At 42.2% G+C, this 20,395-nt stretch overlaps 1 protein-coding gene across 1 annotated transcript in view; it reads right to left on the bottom strand.

Moving 5' to 3' along the window:
• Positions 1–3,235: 3,235 nt before the first annotated feature.
• mesd (mesoderm development LRP chaperone) overlaps positions 3,236–20,395 on the bottom strand; it is a 28,482-nt gene continuing 11,322 nt past the window's right edge. Inside the window, exon 3 of the mRNA XM_067971620.1 lies at positions 3,236–6,268. Within this exon, the coding sequence (XP_067827721.1) occupies positions 6,037–6,268 (232 nt within the window). The 3' untranslated portion in view covers positions 3,236–6,036. The remainder of the gene's footprint in view (positions 6,269–20,395) is intronic.

The raw sequence follows: 20,395 nt of genomic DNA, 5'->3' as shown, positions 1-20,395 counted from the left end.
ACATTTACCGAGATACCTGGGTAAATGAAAGCTCTCTCTGCGGTATTGCTCACCTGAGTGGTCTGGTATGCTGAACCCAAAAACTATCTAGGATAAATAGTACCTTTCTTTACTCCCCTTCACCCAGCATCTATCTGATGCTGGTCATACTCACTGCTGGGAACTCTTGTCTTTTGTTATCGCTATTTAAAATTTGTCATTCATCCCTGTATCCAATACATATTTATCACCTTCGAAACTCTTTCGGGCTGATCTTCCTCTCCTGGTACTGACCAGAAGTGCGCAATGCCAGGGAGACTGAAACAGAGCACAATTTCCCCGTGGGACCTCATTAGTGTAGAGAGGGCAGACTTTTGATGTTGGTGGAAGTGCTCTGTTGGTACAGTAAAACAATTGAGAGGAAGCCTGGGCCTTAAAGGCAGCAGCAATGTTAAAGAGGCAGGGGAAATGGAAGTCCCAAGAGAGACCCAGAAGATCTTTGATCTTTAACGGTAATGAGACAAGATATTTACTGTGCCAGCTTCTGATGAATTTTATTTTTATTCATTCTCAGGATGCGGAGGTTGCTGGCAAGGCCGGCATTTATTGCCCATCCCTAGTTGCCCTGAGAAGGTTGGGATGGGCCTTCTTCTTGAACCACTGCAGTCCGTGTGGTGAAGGTATATTCTTTGTCGAGGTTTGATACAACTGAGTGGCTTGCTAGGCCACTTCAGAGGGTAGTTAGGAGTCAACCATGTTGGTGTGGGCCAGGCTGATTAAGCTCGGCAGGTTTCCTTCCCTAAAGGACATTAGTGAACCATTTGGGTTTTTATAATCCGACAGCTTCATGGTCACTTTTACTGATACCAACTTTCTTTCTAGATTTTTTAAACTAAATTCAAATTCTCAAACTGCCATGGTGGGATTATTAATCTAGGCCTCTGGATTACTAGATCAGTAGCACTACCACTTAACTATTGTACCTGTGTTTCAAAATGAATTTATGTCTGCCAAAAATTGTGATTCATGCATCAGTGATCTTCATACTAAAGATAGCCATTCATCTGAATATTATGAGAATTACAAAGGAATGAACTTTAATTATAAATAACATTTGCACTGACTCATAAAAAAGATTAAAGTATTTAAATATCATTGAAATAATTATGAGGAAAAAAAATCTTTGGCAACCAAAAGACAAAAATAACTGAACTCCCTTAGAAAATAATGGAAATCCCTAACATTTCGGGACGTAAAATACTTAACCCAATTAATTCTTTTTTTACTACTGCACATTGACTCCTACTAAACAGCTAGGCACATTTCAGTTTTAGGTGAGAGATGGGAAGGAACAGATGGCAGTGCACAAGTAATGGATAGTTCAGCACGTATACGCAGTGCATACACCTAATCACATCTAAGTAATTAAAGCTTAGTTTCCGTGCCACACCACCCAATTTTGTGGTGCTAATTGGGCTGGCAGCAGAGGGCATCGTGGCAGAGATCTGCAATGCCAAATCTCTGTCCACTTTTGTGCCTGCCCCATTTTACACCATCGTCACAGCAATCAGCATAGAAAGAACTTGCATTGATATAGCGCCTTTCACGACCTCAGGACGTCTCAACACACTTTACAGCCAATAAAGTACTTTTGAAATGTCACTGTTGAAATGTAGGAAACATGGCAGCCAATAATCGTACAGCAAGTTCCCACAAACAGCAATGAGATAAATTATGAGATAATCTGTTCCAGTGATGTTGATTGAGGGATAAATGTTGGTCAGGACATCGGAAGAATGCCCCTGCTCTTCTTCGAATAGTGCCATGGGATCTTTAATGTCCACCTGAGCAGACATTTAATGTTTCATTTCTTTAGCTCATCAATTGCACATTTTACACCTCCATAACACAATGCAAAACCTCATCAAAACACCATTGGCTAAAAATGTTTAGTGAATGGATCAAAATGGATGAAATGTTGGAAAAATGAAATCTCATTTTCTTTCACCCTCGGTTGTCAATTGTAAATTTGCTGCCATAGTACATTTTGGAACTTGTGGTTCCCATGGTGTAATTAATCTTAGAATTTCTCCACAGGAGCAAGGAGCCCTTTTTCCTTCTTTTCCAGGTTTTCGTGGGATGTGGATTGTCATGGTGCACTCAGTGTTAGACTGCCATGAGCAGAATGAAAAACGACAACTCCCATAAGCCACCTGAGCAGGAGTTTAACAGTTCATTTATTTTGGCCCACTGATTGCATGTTTTGCACCTCCGACAGTGCAGCACACCCTCAGTACTGCATTGGTGTGTCAGCCTAGATTATGTGCTCAAGTCTCTGGAGCAGGACCTGAACCCATGACCTTCTAAGGGATGTATTCACAGCAGTAGGAAACTCCATTACCTAAATAAAATTCCCAATGCAAGCTCCAGGCAGGTCGAGCTCGGAGGAAAACTTCTTACAGGCATTTTTACCATTAAATGGCTAATTTTATTGATTTTTTTTACATTTTCCCCTCCAAATTGTGCTGTTTCGGGTATTATTTTATAAAATTTATTTCTAGCTGTGAAGAAAGTGACATCCACCACCAGCACTAAGTAATTTGATTTGTTTTTTATGTCACTTGATTAGTGAAAGCTTTGAATGAGAAAGGTTTAATGTGACTGACCGTCATTGGACACAAAAACTTGCATTTATATAGTGCCTTCAACATAGTAGCAAAAGGACCAAGAGAGACATGAGGAAAAACTTTTTTACACAGCGAGTGGTTGTGGTCTGGAATGTACTGCCTGAAAGGGTGATGGAGGCAGATTCAATTGTGGCTTTCAAAAGGGAATTGGATAAGTACTTGAAAGGAAAACATTTGCAGGGCTACGGGGAAAAGGCAGGGGATTGGGACTAACTGGACTGCTCTTGCAGAGAGCCGGCACGGACGCGACTGGCCGAATGGAGTCAAGTTTATGCAGGTTGGAAGATGGGAGGCCAACCAGGATAGGATTGGAATAGTCAAGTTTATAGGTGATAAAGGCATGGATGAGGGTTTCAGCAGCAGATGAACTGAGGCAAGAGCAGAGACGGGCAATGCTACGGAGGTGGAAGTAGGCAGGAGATTTTCAACCTAATGCCTGGGTGTAAAACCAAGTGATGCAGATCTACTCTGGAATACTATAAACTAGGTCTACTACAGAAATCGCTTGATTTTCATTTCTAACTAGACTGTTTTACCCACAAAAATAAATGCCCAAGAACGAAATTGGATTGTACTCAAAAGTCAACATTTATTCCCCTCCAGCTGTGTAAGGCTACAGATACAACTTCCTCACTGTCACCATTAGATTTTTCGACGACCTATTTGGCTGCAAGCACAAGTAATGCACTTAGAGCTGGATGCAAAAACAGAGGTAGTCACGCCAACACTGCTTTTTAAACTGGGTCCTTAGATAAGTGGTCAGTGTTTTGATTAGCAAATTATTTCTGTTGCTCTGTATACTAATTTTCTGTAACAACACTACCTTTGAAAAACTGAACATTCAGAAATTATGGCAGGATCTCCGGACGTGTCAGTAAATGCAGGGGTCCGTACTATATCATCCCACCTATGATCAATAGAGATCAAATACACACTCAGTTCCTATTTACAAAGGGATAATAGTATTAACAGCACAGAAACAGGCCAGTTGGCCCAACTGGTCTATACCAGAGTTTATACTCCGCACGAGCCTCCTCCCACCTTACTTCATCTCACATTATCAACATATCCTTCTATTCCTTTCTCCCTCATATACTTATCTAGCTTCCCCTTAAATGCATCCATGATATTCACCTCAACTACTCCATATGGCAGCAGGTTCTGCATTCTAATCACTCTGAGTAAAGAAGTTTCTCCTGAATTCCTTATTGGGTTTATTTGTGATTATCTTATATTTATGGCCCCTAGTTTTGGTCTCCCATATATCTTCTCTACATCAGCCCTATCAAACCCCTTCATAACTTTAAAAGCCAGTTCAGTCTTTCCTGATAGGTGGAACCTCAAAACAGCCCAAATGATCCAACTAATTTTAAACAGAACCAGTTGATAGGTGCTTACTGCCAGTTACTTGTGGCTTGTCCATCACAGCAAATTAATGGTCATAATTAACAAGTCACATATGGTACTAATTTTAATATGCAAGTTAGTGAATGAATTATTAATACACAGTGCCAAATTTTTATTTAAAAAGTGCAAACATCAACAAAGATTCTAACCTCGCTACAGGGCACAGGTTATTTTAACTTGTAATCAGTAAACCCCTTGTGTAAATGGAGCATTGGCCCACTTGGTTATTTCATAGCCTGGGAGCCCCAGAGGGCAATCTTGTAATGTTGCAGCATGTCCAAGGTTACTGCTTCTGCATTTTAATAGGCCCATTTGCTTTTGGCACCTTCCGATGACAGCCACAATCAATGGCATTCAAACCCACTATACATCATTAGTAACAACTTAAGGCATTTAAAAATGTTTGTAAAAAAGTGAATGGGCCTGAGATTGAACTTTGCCCCCCCCCCCCCCCGGCCCCAAGGTGAGCGATACCAAACAAGCCTTGGAGCTTTGGGACACAGGAAGGGGTCATGCATAATGGCACAACTCATCAAAAATGTGGTACCAGATAGTGCCTTTGGCTCGCCCCCCACCCCAAGAACTAAACCAAGGTGGGATCTTAAGTTTAGTGAAGGAGGCAAAAGAACTTAATTACATTCACCCTACTAAAAGATGTTTCCTCCGTGTCAGTTTACAACTTATTAGGGCTAGGTGCTAGAGCAGAAGCAGTTACTTATACAGGCAAGAAGAACTTGTTAGATATTAAACTTTTAGTTTTCCACCTCTGGTAGCTAGATACTTCAATTGGTCAGGACACTATTCCACTTGTGAAGACAGAACAGTACAGCATCAGTCATCTGGATTATGTATCATAATAGGTACAGTACAGGAGGTGGCCATTTGGTCCATCATGCCTGTACAGTTCAGGAGGCCATTCTACACTATGCTTACAACATAGAAATTTGAAAACATTTCAGGATATTTGCATCAAGTTATTACACCAGAATAAAATACCTGCATAAACACTGCTCTTTTGAGTAATAGGTGTTATCAGTAAATTTCAGTACAGTGATACTTCCAGCAATTTTAAAAGTATCATAGCAGTTGCTACAGCGAGGACACAAGGGAACTTTCTACAGCGTCAGCTTGTTCTGACTCTATTATACATAGGAGGTCCCATGGTTGCTTCATTGTATAAAAAACGTACTTGGTAATCTCTACCAGCTCAGGAAAGTGGTATGTAAATTGGTAAATTTTCTTTGAAAAATCTGAAGTTACTGTAACTGAATTTTTTTTTCATATGAAAAATACACCAGTAAGATTGACAAATATATCATGGCTAATTCAGTAAGGCAGCTGATGAAGGGTGAAGACATTACAAGAGTATACATAAATGCAGTACAGAATGTAGCAAGTACTCTGAAACATCTTGGAATCAATTTAATACATAACACTGCTGAATGGACAATAAAGTAGCTGCATTTTTAATAATTTCACTTTGAAGTTAGAAACCATATGCATGTTGAGTTGGCCACTGCTCATAAAAGGCATCAATAGAAAATAATGGTCTTTGTGTCAAAAGCATACTTCAATCACAAAGGAACTTGCATTTACATTGAAGTCTAAAATAGAACAAAATGAAGAGAAATCCCATTCAGTGCCAAGGTGCAAGGTACAAGCAGCAAATGTGATTTATAAAGTCTACTGACTGTACCTTTAGTGGCTTCCATTTTAATCATTTTTTTTAAAAAGGCTGGCAAGTCACTAGAAAACACAATGCAGGACCTTCATATTAGGAACGAATGTTAAGAGGTCACACTGTAGTTGCAACTCCAAAAACTTTTAAAATGAGCTATTTAAATCAACATCACTGATTCAGTAATAGCTCCATAAGAAATCTCAACATCGAAAGGCAAGCTATCTAATACAAAAGAAAATTTCACTTCACGTAGCCATTTGATCACCATCTAACTCAATTGCATCATAGTTCGTTTTTGTTTGCCCGGTTGTCTTTTTGTGAAGCTGCTGCATCTTTTTTCTTCTTATCCGGCTTGGTTTCATTTTTCTTTTTCTCTGCTCCTTTTCCAGGATATGTCTGCCCTTCAACAGTAACATCTGCACAGCGTTCCTGATTTATCAGGAAGTCTTTAATCTCCCAAGCGTAGCTTCCATCACGCAGCATGAATATGGCACGATCAGAACCAACAACAAATCTAGGGAAGAAAAAATTGAATTATCCTCAACCTTAAGAGCAAAAGTTCCCAACAAAATGAATGTGGCAGTATCCAGATAATCCAACAAAATTAAGAAACCACCAGTGAACAGAGCCATGGTGACCAGAGATGGATCCAAACCCCCAACCCTCTGGTCAAGTTACTGACTTCTGCTGCTTTTTTTAAGTCAGGCCTTTCCATTCCTTGTGCTCAGTCGAGAAGTGCACTTGCTTTTAGTGATTTATTCATGTACATAAAAGTGCACATGTACAAAAGGCAATCAAAAAGGCAAATGGGATATTAGCCTTTATCTCAAGGGGGCTGGAATACAAAGGGGAGGAAGTAATGCTTCCGATGTACAGTTCCTTGGTCAGACCCCATCTGGAGTACTGCGATCAGCTTTAGGCACTGCACCTCAGGAGGATATATTGGCCTTGGAGGGGGTGCAGCACAGATTCATGAGAATGGTGCTAAAGCTTAAAGGGTTAAATTAAGACAGGTTATATAAACTTGGCTAGTATTTCTGAGTTTAGATGGTGGAGGGGCGATCTAACTGAGGGGTTTAAAATTATAAAAAAAGGATTTGATAGAGAAGATATAGAGAAGCTATTTCCTCAGGTAAGAGATAATCTGGAACAAGGGGGCACAATCTTAAAATAAGAGCTAGGCCATTTAGGAGTAAAATCAGGAAGCACTTTTTTTGTTTTACACAGGGTAGTGGAAATCTGGAATACTACCCCCCCCCCCTCCACCCCCCAAAAGACTGGCTGCTGGGTCAATTGAAATTTTCAAAACCAGAGATTTACAGATTTATTAGGCTAGGACATCAAAGGATATGTACCAAAGGCAGGTAAATAGAGCAGAGGTACAGATCAGCCATGATCTGACAATGGTGGAACAGACTCAAGGGGCTCAATGGCCTACTCCTGTTCCTATATGTCCCAAGGATACTTCCTTGGCGATCGTTGCCAGATTTTCTTATCCGCATGTCTCTTCTCTCCTTACTTGTGTTTGTTCTTTCATGCATTGGAAACAGGTATGAGACAGGAGAGGAACCCGAGCTCCAATTTTATCATCCCACAGTCTGTCTTTCATGGAACCTTGATCAGCCACAAGAATCTTTCAACAACTTGCATTTATTATAGCGCCTTTAATGTAGTAAAATGTCCCAAGGGACCCCACAGGAGTGTTATCAGACAAAATTTGACACCAAGACACAGGTATTAGGACAGGTGACCAAAAGCAGAGTCAAAGAGGTAGGTTTTAAGGAGCAACTTAAAAAAGGAGGTAGAGAGATGGGGAGATTTATGGAGGGAATTCCAGAGCTCAGGGCCTAGACGGCTGAAGTCACAGCCACCAATGGTGGAGCGAAGGAAATCAGGGATGCACAAGAGGCCAGAATTGGAGGAGTGCAGAAGGCGATGCAGAGATAGGGAGGGGTGAGGCCATGGGAGGGTTTGAACATAAGAATTTAAAAATTGAGGCGTTGCTGGGCTGAAAACCAATGTAGGTCAGCGAGCACAGGGGTGATGTGTGAGCGGGACTTGTTGCAAATTAGGATATGGGCAGCAGAGTTTTCAGGAGCATGAGACACAAACATCAAATCCACATTCACACCCAGGACTGCAGGTTTATCTACACTTAAGAATGACATACATACAAAAAGTAGGTAGTTGCTTGTAAATCCCTGACTCTTGCCCATATAGCGAGCCCAGGCTATGAATATCAGCAATAAAGAACAATTTACCTTCACATAGCACCTTTAGTATCACAAAATGACCCAAGGTGCTCCACAGCTGGGGGATCAAACCTGAGAGCGGAATTGGGGAACCAGCAGAAAATGACTGGCTTTTTTTTTTTTAAAAACTTTTGAAATAATTGTTACACATGAGCACACAAAATCAGACAGGAAAAGACCCGCTGGTTCATCAAGTCTGTCTTTCCCAGATATTTGCAGTTGTCAGTTTTCTTTTGTCCTGCTGCCCATGGGGAACCTGCAGTGCACATCAGGAAAGCTTGGGGATGTAGCCCAAGGTTTCTGCACCCATTGATAAATGAAGGGGAAGAGAGAGTAGCATATTCATAATTTCTTGACGTGCGCAGCCAGCGAGTTACTATTGGGTAAGAGGTTCAAGCCAGCAGCTTAAACAAGGAAAATTGCCCCTCAGTAGAATCGGACTGGATGTCTCTTATACTGCATGCCTGTTTCTGAAAAGGAAACCAAGTTTGGAGCAATGGTTCAAAAATAATGAGTCATCCAGATGACATCCTAACTTAGGCCAGGTCAATGAGATGACATAATTATGTGAACATGGCTCTTCCCTCACCCCTTTCAGAAAAATGAAACAGTGGAGGGGAGATAGATACTAATTATTTGAAATGTTCAGAATTCGAGTTACTATTGGGTAATAGAGCGCATCAGCCAGACCTCCAAAAGCTAGAAGCGCTGAGAAGTCAGGAAACGATGAGAGAACACATAATACAGGCAAGATTGTGTGGGAACTCTAGAATACAAGACATAAAAGGGGAAACACTGTTTAGTGCACCTCAAGAAAATTTGCTGTACGTCCCCTCAGCTCTGACAAGCCATGTGTGGAGATTCTGATCTTGCAATCCAATGTCCTTGCAGGATTGTGATTAGCTCAATGTCAAATGGGATAGCACTGGATAGAAGTCACTCTGCATTATGATTTTTTTTTAAAGTAACTATTGTTATACATCACTATCTATAGATCTTTGAGTTCAGTTCCTAAACACAATTATACATCCATCACTATCTACAGAATTAAACTTCTGGCCTCCCGTGAGCATTCATTGCATCACACTGGAAAGTTGCACATATGCATGGGGCAAATTTGATTGGTAATTTTAAGAGGACCACATTTGAGCCAAATATCCAATTCAGGAAACAAATGAATCAATGGCAGCTCAACTCATTGTAATTACACCCCCTCCAACATTATAACCTCAGCTCACCGTAACAAGTATTGTATTTTTAAAATCTGCATGCATTTCCTGTAACTCATGTTTCTCCTGTCAGTCACACTTGTGTTGTGCTATATCTGCCATGTTTGTCACTTTTCTACTGATTTTTCTTCCCCATGATTGAATCCTGCATTACTTGGTCTTCCAGATGAGTGGCGCTGTTGCATTATCTGAGACCTATGGTCATCTCTAGCTAGGAACATTGTGGCAACCAGCTCCATGTCCCAAGTCTTTGAGCTTTCAGGTGAGTTTTAAAAAGAAAACGCATCGATAGCTTATTTGTAATGGGCCCCCGATATCCACTCAACAGCACTGGGGCTCTCACCAATTCCCAATCTCTTTCCCACTTACCCAACCACTATTGTTAGCCCATTCGCCGGCATCCAGGGGAACGGTGTGTGTGCGTCAGAGCGACACTGCTGGGGAGGTAGAAAGCCGCAGGTACATATTGTTTGTCCATGCGCGCCGCGTGCTTACGCGCTATTCCTGCTCACGGTAGGGTCCCGCCACAGCACTGTGCTACGTACCAGCCACGGGTCTCCGTCGTAGGGTGCCGGAGCCCATGGCCGTAGCACGTTCCTCCTCCTCCACAAGCAGCAGTAAAACCACCTGCAACCCATAGCCCTGACTGGAATCCCTCAAACCGGATCTGCACCTAGTACACTTCACAGGAACATCTGTCCTTCAGCACTCAACGGCTGCCTCCTGAGCACAAAGGACAGAAAGGGGGAGAAGTAGGAGGAAAAAGCACGAAAACAATGGTGACAAGGAGAGAAAGCATATCCCCAACTCACCCTAAGCAACGTACAGGAGATGTACTAGCCGTGGCTCAGTGGTGGCACTGAGTCAGAAGGTTGTGGGTTCAAAACCCCACTCCTGAGATTCGAGCACAAAAATCTAGGCTGACTCAGTGCAGCACTCCCTCAGCACTGCACTGGTTGGAGGTGTCATCTTTCAGGTGGACATTAAAGATCGCCCAGTACACACACTGCCCTGGCCAATATTTATCCCTCTGCGAACATCACAGATTATCTGGTCATTATCGCATTGCTGTTTGTGGGACCTTGCTGTGTGTGAATTGGCTGCCACATTTCCTACATTACAACAGTGACTACACTTCAAAAGTACTTCACTGGCTGTTAAGCACTTTGGGATGTCCTATGGTCTTTTATTTTACTAGCCCACAAGTAAAATTAGAGGTATGCACATAACAGCTTCCTGTTTTGTCAACTATATTTTGATTGTCACACTTATGAATATGCAAGATTCTTGCAGTTAATTTGCAAATATAAAATTTAAAGTTGAGTGGCAAATCAGCTGTGTGAACAGTGACAAAAATATATATATTTTTTAAATCAAAGCCGATGATACACGTTTCAAAACCTTTTCATCCAACATTTTTCTTTATTTCAAACAGCCAGGAAACAAAAAGTTATTTCACATTAGTATAATTTAGCTTAGCTGTTAAATTGTCTTGTGCCCAAATTTAGCATTTTTACTTAAGATATTGCTCTAAAGCTTGTGCCTCCTTTTGTTCCTCCCTCCTACTTTTTTAGTCACCCCTCCAACAACTCAGCATCCACCATTGTCTGATTATGAGGGTAGAGGGAGTGAAAAAGAGGGGGAGGGTAGGGGGAAGGGGAAAAAAGAAAAAGAAAAATCTTAAACAATGGTTACATAAAAGATTTATTCACACAGCTGCACAGGTAAGGTAAACAACTTTTCCAGGAACCAATCAAATCACACTTGCTGTCTCTGGGCAGAAGTCTTCTAAAGTTCTTGGCACAGTTCCCCTGCTTCCACACTCCAGCATCCCCTTAATCTGATTCACCATAAACAAAACCACAGATCTGCTAGTAATATATTAAAAACTGTACACCGGGTGTTGCACTCCATTACAGATGCAATACAATCTTAAAATGTTGGACACCTCTGACTTGTATTTTTAACCTCCTGAAACAGGCAAGCGCATTCCAATTTAATCAAACAAAACTTAATTGAATAATTTGAACCTTTAAGAGGAACAAACTGACACTTACATTGCACGTCGACTTTTCATAAGTATGCTACAAATTGTAGTGAAATCACTTATGTAGACCAACAGCAGCCAATTCACACAAAGCAAGATATAGGAATAGGAGTAGGCCATTCAGCCCCTCGAGCCTGTTCCACCATTCAATTAGGTCATGGTTGATCTGTTTCTTAATTCAGTCTACCTGCCTTGGTTCCATATCCCTTAATGCCCTTACCTAACAAGAATCTATCAATCTCAGTTTTGACATTTTCGATTGACCCCCCAGCCTCAGTTTTTTTTGGGGGAAGGGGCGCAAAAAGAGAATGAGTTCCAAATTTCCATTACCCTTTGTGTGGAGAAATTCTTCACATCACCTCTGAACAGCCTAGCTCTAATGTTAAGGTTATGCTCCCCTGTTCTGAACTCCCCTACCAGAGTATATAGTTTCTCTCTACCTACCCTATCGAATCATTTAATCATCATGAACCACCTCGAAGATCAAGATAACTGACTAGACAATCTGTTTTTTGGTGGTATTGGCTGAGGTAGGAATGTTAATCTGGACAACAGAAGCACTCTCGGCTCTGAATGCCATGGGATCTTACATGTTCAGCCGATCAGGCAGACAGGGCTTCGGTTTAACACATCATCCAAACAACAGCATTTCTGATAATCCAGCACTACCTCAATACTGCCTTGAAGTGTCAGCCTGGTATGTGCTCAAGTCCTGGACTTGAACCCAAAACCTTCTGACTACAAGATGACTCGGCTACCAATTGAGCCACATGGTTTTAATTAGACATTAGCCTTAAGTGATACGGCTTCAGCTTAACAGAAGCTATCTAGCACAGCCATCACTTTCCAACAAATGAATCACAACTTGCGAAGTTTGCAAGAGAAGAAACAAATGTAATATTCTGCTATTTTCTTCCCCCCAGACCTTGATCAGAGGGCCCAAGCTGCTGCCAATTTAGAGAAATCTCCCTCGCTGAAAGCAATTAGTATCTAAATGACCTCAGGATATACCCATTTTAGACCAGTGCCCCACAGGGAGTACATTATGGCCTTATAGAGTCAGGTCAGATTAAACACAACTCCACCTTAGTAGCTAAGTGCTACAATCCTGCTCTAGACCCCAGACCACCAATAAAGACCAGCACACAAGATCAGCTGGTATTTCCAAAAAAAAGGCCAAGGCTGAAATATATTCTGACCTGAATGTCAGACAAGTAAACATTCACATGTCACTACCTATTCCTTCTTGTACACGGTCTTGGAAGCTGGTGAGAACAAGCTTTAGTACTACAGTGAGGATCAGTTAACTTTTTGTATAATCAATCCCATCAGCCTTGCCTTTTATTAAATAAAATAAAGCTTCTAAGTTTATTAAAAAAGTGAGTCACCACAGTGACCAGATAATAGTGTGCCTTGTTTGCCAGTGTGCAAAGTCTTCACCGGCCATGGGGAGTACAAAATGACTATCTAAGTTAGTCATTAGGGCTGAATCAGACAAAGGAACCTAAAGCAAAGTAAATAATTTCACCACAACATTTATCACTTCATTTAGTCACAAGAGCAATAGGGATTTTATGCAGAAGGATGTTACCAGGATATTTTTCCCCAATATTAAATTGAACAATCAGCACATGACATATCAGAAGCAACACTCGAGTGAATAGTCTTGCTCCTGAACAGCAAGCAGGTGCTGAAGACAGACACCCGTGACAGTGTAAAGAATACTGCTTCTCTATGGTGAGGATCAGTTAACCACTTGTACTCCACGTCCTCCCAGCCTGATGCAGTACTCATTTTATTCACCTCAGAAGGATGAACGATTGAGTACATGTTACTAGTATTTGAAGACATGCCTGAATCCAGAGCTGTACCATCTAAATTACCCAATTGATTCTGCGATTATATTTTAAAATTTTTTTAAATGGCTATTTCACTGAAGATTACAAATTTAAACATTTAATAGAATGAGGATACAAGAATGGACGAATATTAATCAATTAACTACAGGGAATGGAATTTTTAAATGCAGAATTTCCCATTGGATTAAACGGATAGGACAGAGTTAACGACTAGATGAATTGTACAATCTGGAAAAAAGTGAGCATGGCTATGTCTTGTTGCATGCTTTGGGCAATATTAAACCTATGCAAATCATTGGGTTAGCCACAATTAGAATACTATGTCCAGTTTTGGACATTTTTCTTCAGGAAAGATAGCACGGCCATGGAGAGAATGCAGGGAGTGCAGAAGATGATTCACTATAATCCATGGGCTAAAAGGCTTTAGGTATAAAACGACTAAAGAAACTGGGTTTTTTTTCATTAGAACAAAAAAGATCCAGTAGAGGCATCCAAAATAGGCAGGTTTCTATAACGTAGATTAAACTATTTCCTCTGGTTGGTGAGTCAGTAACTAGAGAGCAAAAATTTAAGGGCATCACCTGAAGAACAAAGGGAGGGGGGTTAGGATAAACGTCTTTACTCAGTGCCCCACTGGAAACTGTGGTGGAAGCTGAATCCATCTCTTAAAATGGGTGACAATGCGAAAAAGAAAAATTAAGGGCAAGTGAATAGGACTAGGTGAGTAGTTTGTTCAAAGAAACAGCACAGGTACAATCTTGAGCACCACTTGGAGGAAGCACTGAGGGTAGCAAGGGCACAAAAAGTACTCTGGGTGGGGGACTTCAATGTCCATCACCAAGAGTGGCTCGGTAACACCACTGCTGACCGAGCCCTGAAGGACATAGCTGCCAGACTGGGCCTGCGGCAGGTGGTGAGCGAACCAACAAGAGGGAAAAACCTACTTGACCTCGTCCTCACCAATCTACCTGTCGCAAATGCATCTGTCCATGACAGTATTGGTAGGAGTGACCACCAGTGTCCTCGTGGAGACGAAGTCCCGTCTTCGCACCGAGGACATCATTCAACGTGTTGTGTGGCACTACCACCGTGCTAAATGGGATAGATTCAGAACAGATCTAGCAGCTCAAAACTGGGCATTCATGAGGCGCTTTGGGCCATCAGCAGCAGAATTGTATTCCAGCACAATCTGTAACCTCATGGCCCGGCATATTCCTCACTCTACCATTACCAACAAGCCAGGGGATCAACCCTGGTTCAATGAGGAGTGTAGAAGAGCATGCCAGAAGCAGCACCAGGCGTACCTAAAAATGAGGTGCTAACCTGGTGAGGCTACAGCTCAGGACCACATGCCTCTAGCCAAGCTGTTCCAGTACAGCTACAACACTGGCATCTACCAAACAATGTGGAAAATTGCCCAGGTATGTCCTGTCCACAAAAAGCAGGACAAATCCAATCCGGCCAATTACCACCCCATCAGTCTACTCTCAATCATCAAAGTGATGGAAGGTGTCGTCGACAGTGCTATCAAGCAGCACTTACTCACCAATAACCTGCTCACCGATGCTCAGTTTGGGTTCCGCCACGACCACTCGGCTCCAGACCTCATTACAGCCTTGGTCCAAACATGGACAAAAGAGCTGAATTCCAGAGGTGAGGTGAGAGTGACTGCCCTTGACATCAAGGCAGCATTTGAACGAGTGTGGCACCAAGGAGCCCTAGTAAAATTGAAGTCAATGGGAATCAGGGGGAAAATTCTCCAGTGGCTGGAGTCGTACCTAGCACAAAGGAAGAAGGTAGTGGTCGTTGGAGGCCAATCATCTCAGCCCCAGAACATTGCTGCAGGAGTTCCTCAAGGTAGTGCCCTCAGCCCAACCATCTTCAGCTGCTTCATCGATGACCTTCCCTCCATCATGTCAGAAATGGGGATGTTCACTGATGATTGCACAGTGTTCAGTTCCATTCACAACCCCTCAAATAATGAGGCAGTCCGAGCCCGCATGCAGCAAGACCTGGACAAAATCCAGGCTTGGGCTCATAATTGGCAAGTAACATTCGCGCCAGATAAGTGCAAGGCAATGACCATCTCCAACAAGAGAGTCTAACCACCTCCCCATGACATTCAACGGCATTACCATCGCCAAATCCCCAACCAATCAACATCCTGGGGGTCACCATTGACCAGAAACTTAACTGGACCAACCACATAATACTGTGGCTGCAAGAGCAGGTCAGAGGCTGGGTATTCTGCAGCGAGTGACTCACCTCCTGACTCCCCAAAGCCTTTCCACCATCTACAAGGCACAAGTCAGGAATGTGATGGAATACTCTCCACTTGCTTGGATGAGTGCAGCTCCAACAACACTCAAGAAGCTCGACACCATCCAAGATATAGCAGCCCGCTTGATTGGCACCCCATCCACCACCCTAAACATTCACTCCCTTCACCACCGGCGCACTGTGGCTGCAATGTGTACCATCCACAGGATGCACTGCAGCAACTCACCAAGGCTTCAACAGCACCTCCCAAACCCGCAACCTCTACCAACTAGAAGGACAACAGCAGCAGCTACATGGGAACACCACCACCTGCATGTTCCCCTCCAAGTCACACACCATCCCAACTTGAAAATATATTGCCGCTCCTTCATCGTCGCTGGGTCAAAATCCTGGAACTCCCTTCCTAACAGCAGTGTGGGAGAACCTTCACCTCACGGACTGCAGCGGTTCAAGAAGGCGGCTCACCACCACCTTCTCAAGGGCAATTAGGGATGGGCAATAAATGCCGGCCTGGACAGCGACGCCCACATCCCATGAACGAATAAAAAAACACTGGACTTTAACTTGTTAAAGGCAAATCGTGTTTAACTAACTTGGTAGCGTTTTTTGATGAGGTAACAGTGAGGTCAATGCAGTTGACGTGGTGTATATGGACTTCCAAAAGGAGTTTGATAAAGTGCCGCATAATAGGCTTGTCATCAAAATTGAAGCCCATGGAATAAAAGGGGCAGTGGCAGCATGGATACAAAATTGGCTAAGTAACACGAAACAGAGTGTAGTGGTGAACGGTTGTTTTTCCAGACTGGAGGGAGGTATACAGTGGTGTTCTCCAGGAGTCGGTACAAGGACCACTACTTTTCTTGATATATATTAATGACTTGGACTTGGGTGTACAAGGCACAATTTCAAAATTTGCAGACGACACAAAACTTGCAAGTGTAGTGAACTGTGAGGAGGATACTGATAGACTTCAAGAGGACAGATACATGGCAGATGAAATTTAACGCAGAAAAGTGTGAAGTGATACATTTTGGTAGGAAAAACAAGGAGAGGCAATATAAACTAAAGGGTACAATTCTAAAAGGAGTGCAGGAAGAGAGATCTGGGGGCATATGCACACAAATAGAGGGTGGTGGCAGGGTAGGTTAAGAAAGCATACAGGATCGTGGGCTTTATAAATAGAGGCAGAGAGTACAAAAGCAAGGAGGTTAAGAACCACCTTTATAAAACACTGGTTCGGCCACAACTGGAGAGAGAAGTGTGTTCAGTTCTGGGCACTGCACTTTAGGAAAGATGTGAAGGCCTTAGAGGGTGCAGAAGAGATTTAGTAGAATGATTCCAGGGATGAGGGACTTTACTTCTGTGGATAGACTGGAGAAGCTGGGATTGTTCTCCTTGAAACAGAGAGAGGGTTGAGAGGAGATTTGATAGGGGTATTCAAAATAATGAAGGGTCTGGACAGAGTAGATAGAGAGAAACTGTTCTCATTGGCAGAAGGGTCAAGAACCAGAGGACATAGGTTTAAAGTAACTGGCAAAAGAACCAAAGGCGACATGGAGAAAAAAACATTTTTTTTAAAAAGTGAGTGGTTACGATCTGGAATGCACTGCCCGAGGGGGTGATGCAGGCAGATTCAATCATGGCTTTCAAAGCAGGGCTATGGGGATAGGATGGGGGAGTGGGACTAGCTGGGCTGGGCTTGATGGGCTGAATGGCTGCCTTCCGTGCTGTAACGTTTCTATGATTCTATGAACAGGATTTGGAAAAGGAGTGTGGGTGAATTTTAAATGTCCAGAGTGGATTGAACTGATTTTAAATTGGCCCACAACCGGATTTTTACTATGACTGTTTATGCAAGATGGGTCAAGTGGAGGCAGCAACCTGCCCAGCGTGCGGGACAGAGGACAAGACTCTGTCCCATTTACTAGTGTTATGTCTGCAGTTAAATGATTTCAAGCACTCTGTTCGACAGTTGTGCGAGGTTTTCTTGCTGGGTTTTGGGGGGGGGGGGGTCGAGGAGTCGAGGAGTGAGAATAGGAATCCCATGGGGCTCTATTATTCGAGGATGGCATTTTTTAAACCAGTTTTTGAAGTTCATTGGAGACAAATTAAACTTTAACTTCTGAAGCTAATAATGGTAACGGAATGATTGTATGATACAAAGGAATGATCACAAATGTTGTAAATGTGTTCAATGAGGGATTAATCTTATAAATAAAAAAAGTTATTGGAAAAATTGCAAACTCAAGCCAATACTATTTAATGTTGTGCTAATAAACTTGAGATACTCATCACCTCAAACTGGTCCAATTATTGCAACCTCAGTTCACTCAAATGTTACACAACTCAAAGCTCCTTCAATCACAATCCATGTTGGAAAGAACAGGATTCTAATTATACTGTTTTTCTAGAGCTCAGGTGTATATAGTATAAGAATTTCAAATGGTCACCATTCATTACACTTGAGATTTAAAGAGCGGCAGCAGCAGAATCAACACCCCATTTAAAGGTGAAATCAAAAACAAAAATCAAGGAGTGATCTCACAGGACAGCAGGTAGGTGACTCTAAGCTAGGACGGTGGTTTAAACTAAGAGCTAGGAAACTTACTTTATTAATTACCTAGATAAACTAGTTAATAAAACTAAAAAGTGAATAAAAATATTAACTAATTAAATATATAAAACAAGGTTACATAGGGATGTCAGGGCAGGTGGAGTGTCGTAACTGCAGCATGTGGGAGTTGGTGGAGACCAGCGTGATCCCTGGCAACCACATCTGCAGTAAATGTCTGCAACTCTAGGAACTTCGGCTCAGAGTTGTTGAACTAGAGTCTGAGCTGCTGACATTGCGATGCATCAAGGAGGGCAAGAGTTATCTGGACACTTTGATCCAGAAGGCAGTCACACCCCTTAGGTTAGGTAGTAGTTTAGATTTACCTGTGTGGATGAGAACAAAGACTGCAGGGAGGATGGTCAAATTGACCTCGGCACTGTGGTACAGGAGGCTATTCAAGCAGGGGAAGTAAAAAGGAACGTGGTAGGAGACAGTATAGTCAGAGGGATAGATACTGTTCTCTGCAGCTGCAACTGGGAGTCCCGAAGGCTGTGTTGCCTGTCCGGTGCCAGGGTTAAGGGTATCTCCTCGTGGCTGAAGAACTTGGAGCATGAAGGGAGGGATCCAGTTGTCGTGGTCCATGTTAAAACCAATGAAATGGGTAGAACTAGGTTCTGCTGAGTGAGTTTGAGTCCCAATTAATAAGCAGAACCTCAAAAAGGTAATAATCTCTGGATTACTACCTGAGCCACATGCAAATTGGCATAGGGTCAAACAGATCATAGGGTCAAAGAGTGGTGTGAGAGACAGGGGATTTGAATCATGGGGCAGCACCAGTACTGGGAAAAGAGGGAGCTGTTCCATTGGGATAGGCTCCACTTAAACTGGGCTGGGACCAGTGTCCTGGTGAATCGAATAACTAGGGCGGTAGATAGAGCTTTAAATTAAAAAGCCGGGGGCGGGGGGGGGGGGGGGGCGTGTGAAGAGAAGAGGGTTTGGGCAAGAGTAAATTTATAAAACTAAAGAGAAAAGTCAAGGCCATACAGCAGTTGGCAATTTGGGTAAAAATATGCAGAATGAGTCAGGAAGGGACAGAGTTTAACTGTAATAGTGCATAAGTGAAAAGTCAAATCAGGGAAAAATAGTAAAAGTAAAATTAAAGGCACTTTATCTAAATGCACAAAGCATTCGTAACAAGATAGACAAATTAATGGCACAAAGATAAATGGGTTTGATCTAGTAGCCATTACTGAGATGTGGTTGCAAGGTGACCACGGTTGGGAACTAAATACTCCAAGGTACTTGACTTTACAAAATGGAAAAGGGGCGGGCAGAGAGCCCTGATAATAAAGGATGACAGACAGTATTGAGAAAGGATCTTGGCTCGGAAGATCAGAAAATAGAATCAGTATGCGTGGAGATAAGAATTAACAAGGGGCAGAGAACACTGGTGGGAGTAGTTTATGGGCCCCCTAATAGTAGCTATACTATTGGACAGAGTATTAATCAAGAAATGAGGAGCTTGTAACAAAGGTAATGCAATAATCATGGGGGACTTTAATCTTCATTTAGACTGGGCAAATCAAATTGGCAAAAATAGTTTAGAGGACGAGTTCATGGAATGCATTCGAGACAGTTTCTTCGAACAATATGTTGTGGAACCTACGAGGGAACAGGCTATTTTAAGATCTTGTCTTGTGTAATGAGACAGGGTTAACTAGCAATCTCATAGTAAGGGATCCTCTGGGGAAGAGTGATCACAATGTGATGAATTTCATATTGAGTTCGAGAGTGACATACTTAAGTCCGAATTGAGAGTTTTAAACTAAAAGCCAATTACATAGATATGAGGGGGAGGGGGGGGGGGGGGGGGGGGAGTTGGCTATGGTTGATTGGGAAATTAGATTAAAAGATGACTGTAGATAAGCAATATTTCATAATTCTCAACAAATATACATTCCATCAAGGAATAAAATCCCCACGGGAAAAGTGATCCATCCGTGGCTAACTAAAAGTAGTTAAGGATAGTATTAGACTAAAGAAGCTTAAGGTTGCCAAGAGTAATAAGTCTGACGATTACTGGTTTCTAAAACTCTCCCAAAGAAAATAGAATGAGTAAATTAACAATATAACAGATTGTAAGAGCTTCTACAAGTATGTAAAAAGGAAAAGTAGCAAAAGTAAACATGGGTCCCTTAGAGGCTGAGACAAGAGAAGTTATAATGGGGAATAAGGAAACGGCAGGGACGTTGAACAAATATTTTGTATTTGTCTTCACAGTAGAAGACACAAAAAAATACCAGAAATTGTGGGGAACCAAGGATCTAGTGACAGTGAGGAACTTAAAGTAGTTAATGTTAGTGAAGAAAAAGTACTGGAGAAATTAATGGGACTAAAAGCTGACAAATCCCCTGAACCAG

Source organism: Heptranchias perlo, chromosome 34 (assembly GCF_035084215.1).
Source record: "Heptranchias perlo isolate sHepPer1 chromosome 34, sHepPer1.hap1, whole genome shotgun sequence".
Taxonomy (NCBI): Eukaryota; Metazoa; Chordata; class Chondrichthyes; order Hexanchiformes; family Hexanchidae; genus Heptranchias; species Heptranchias perlo.
This window is presented reverse-complemented; position numbering and strand designations above follow the sequence as displayed.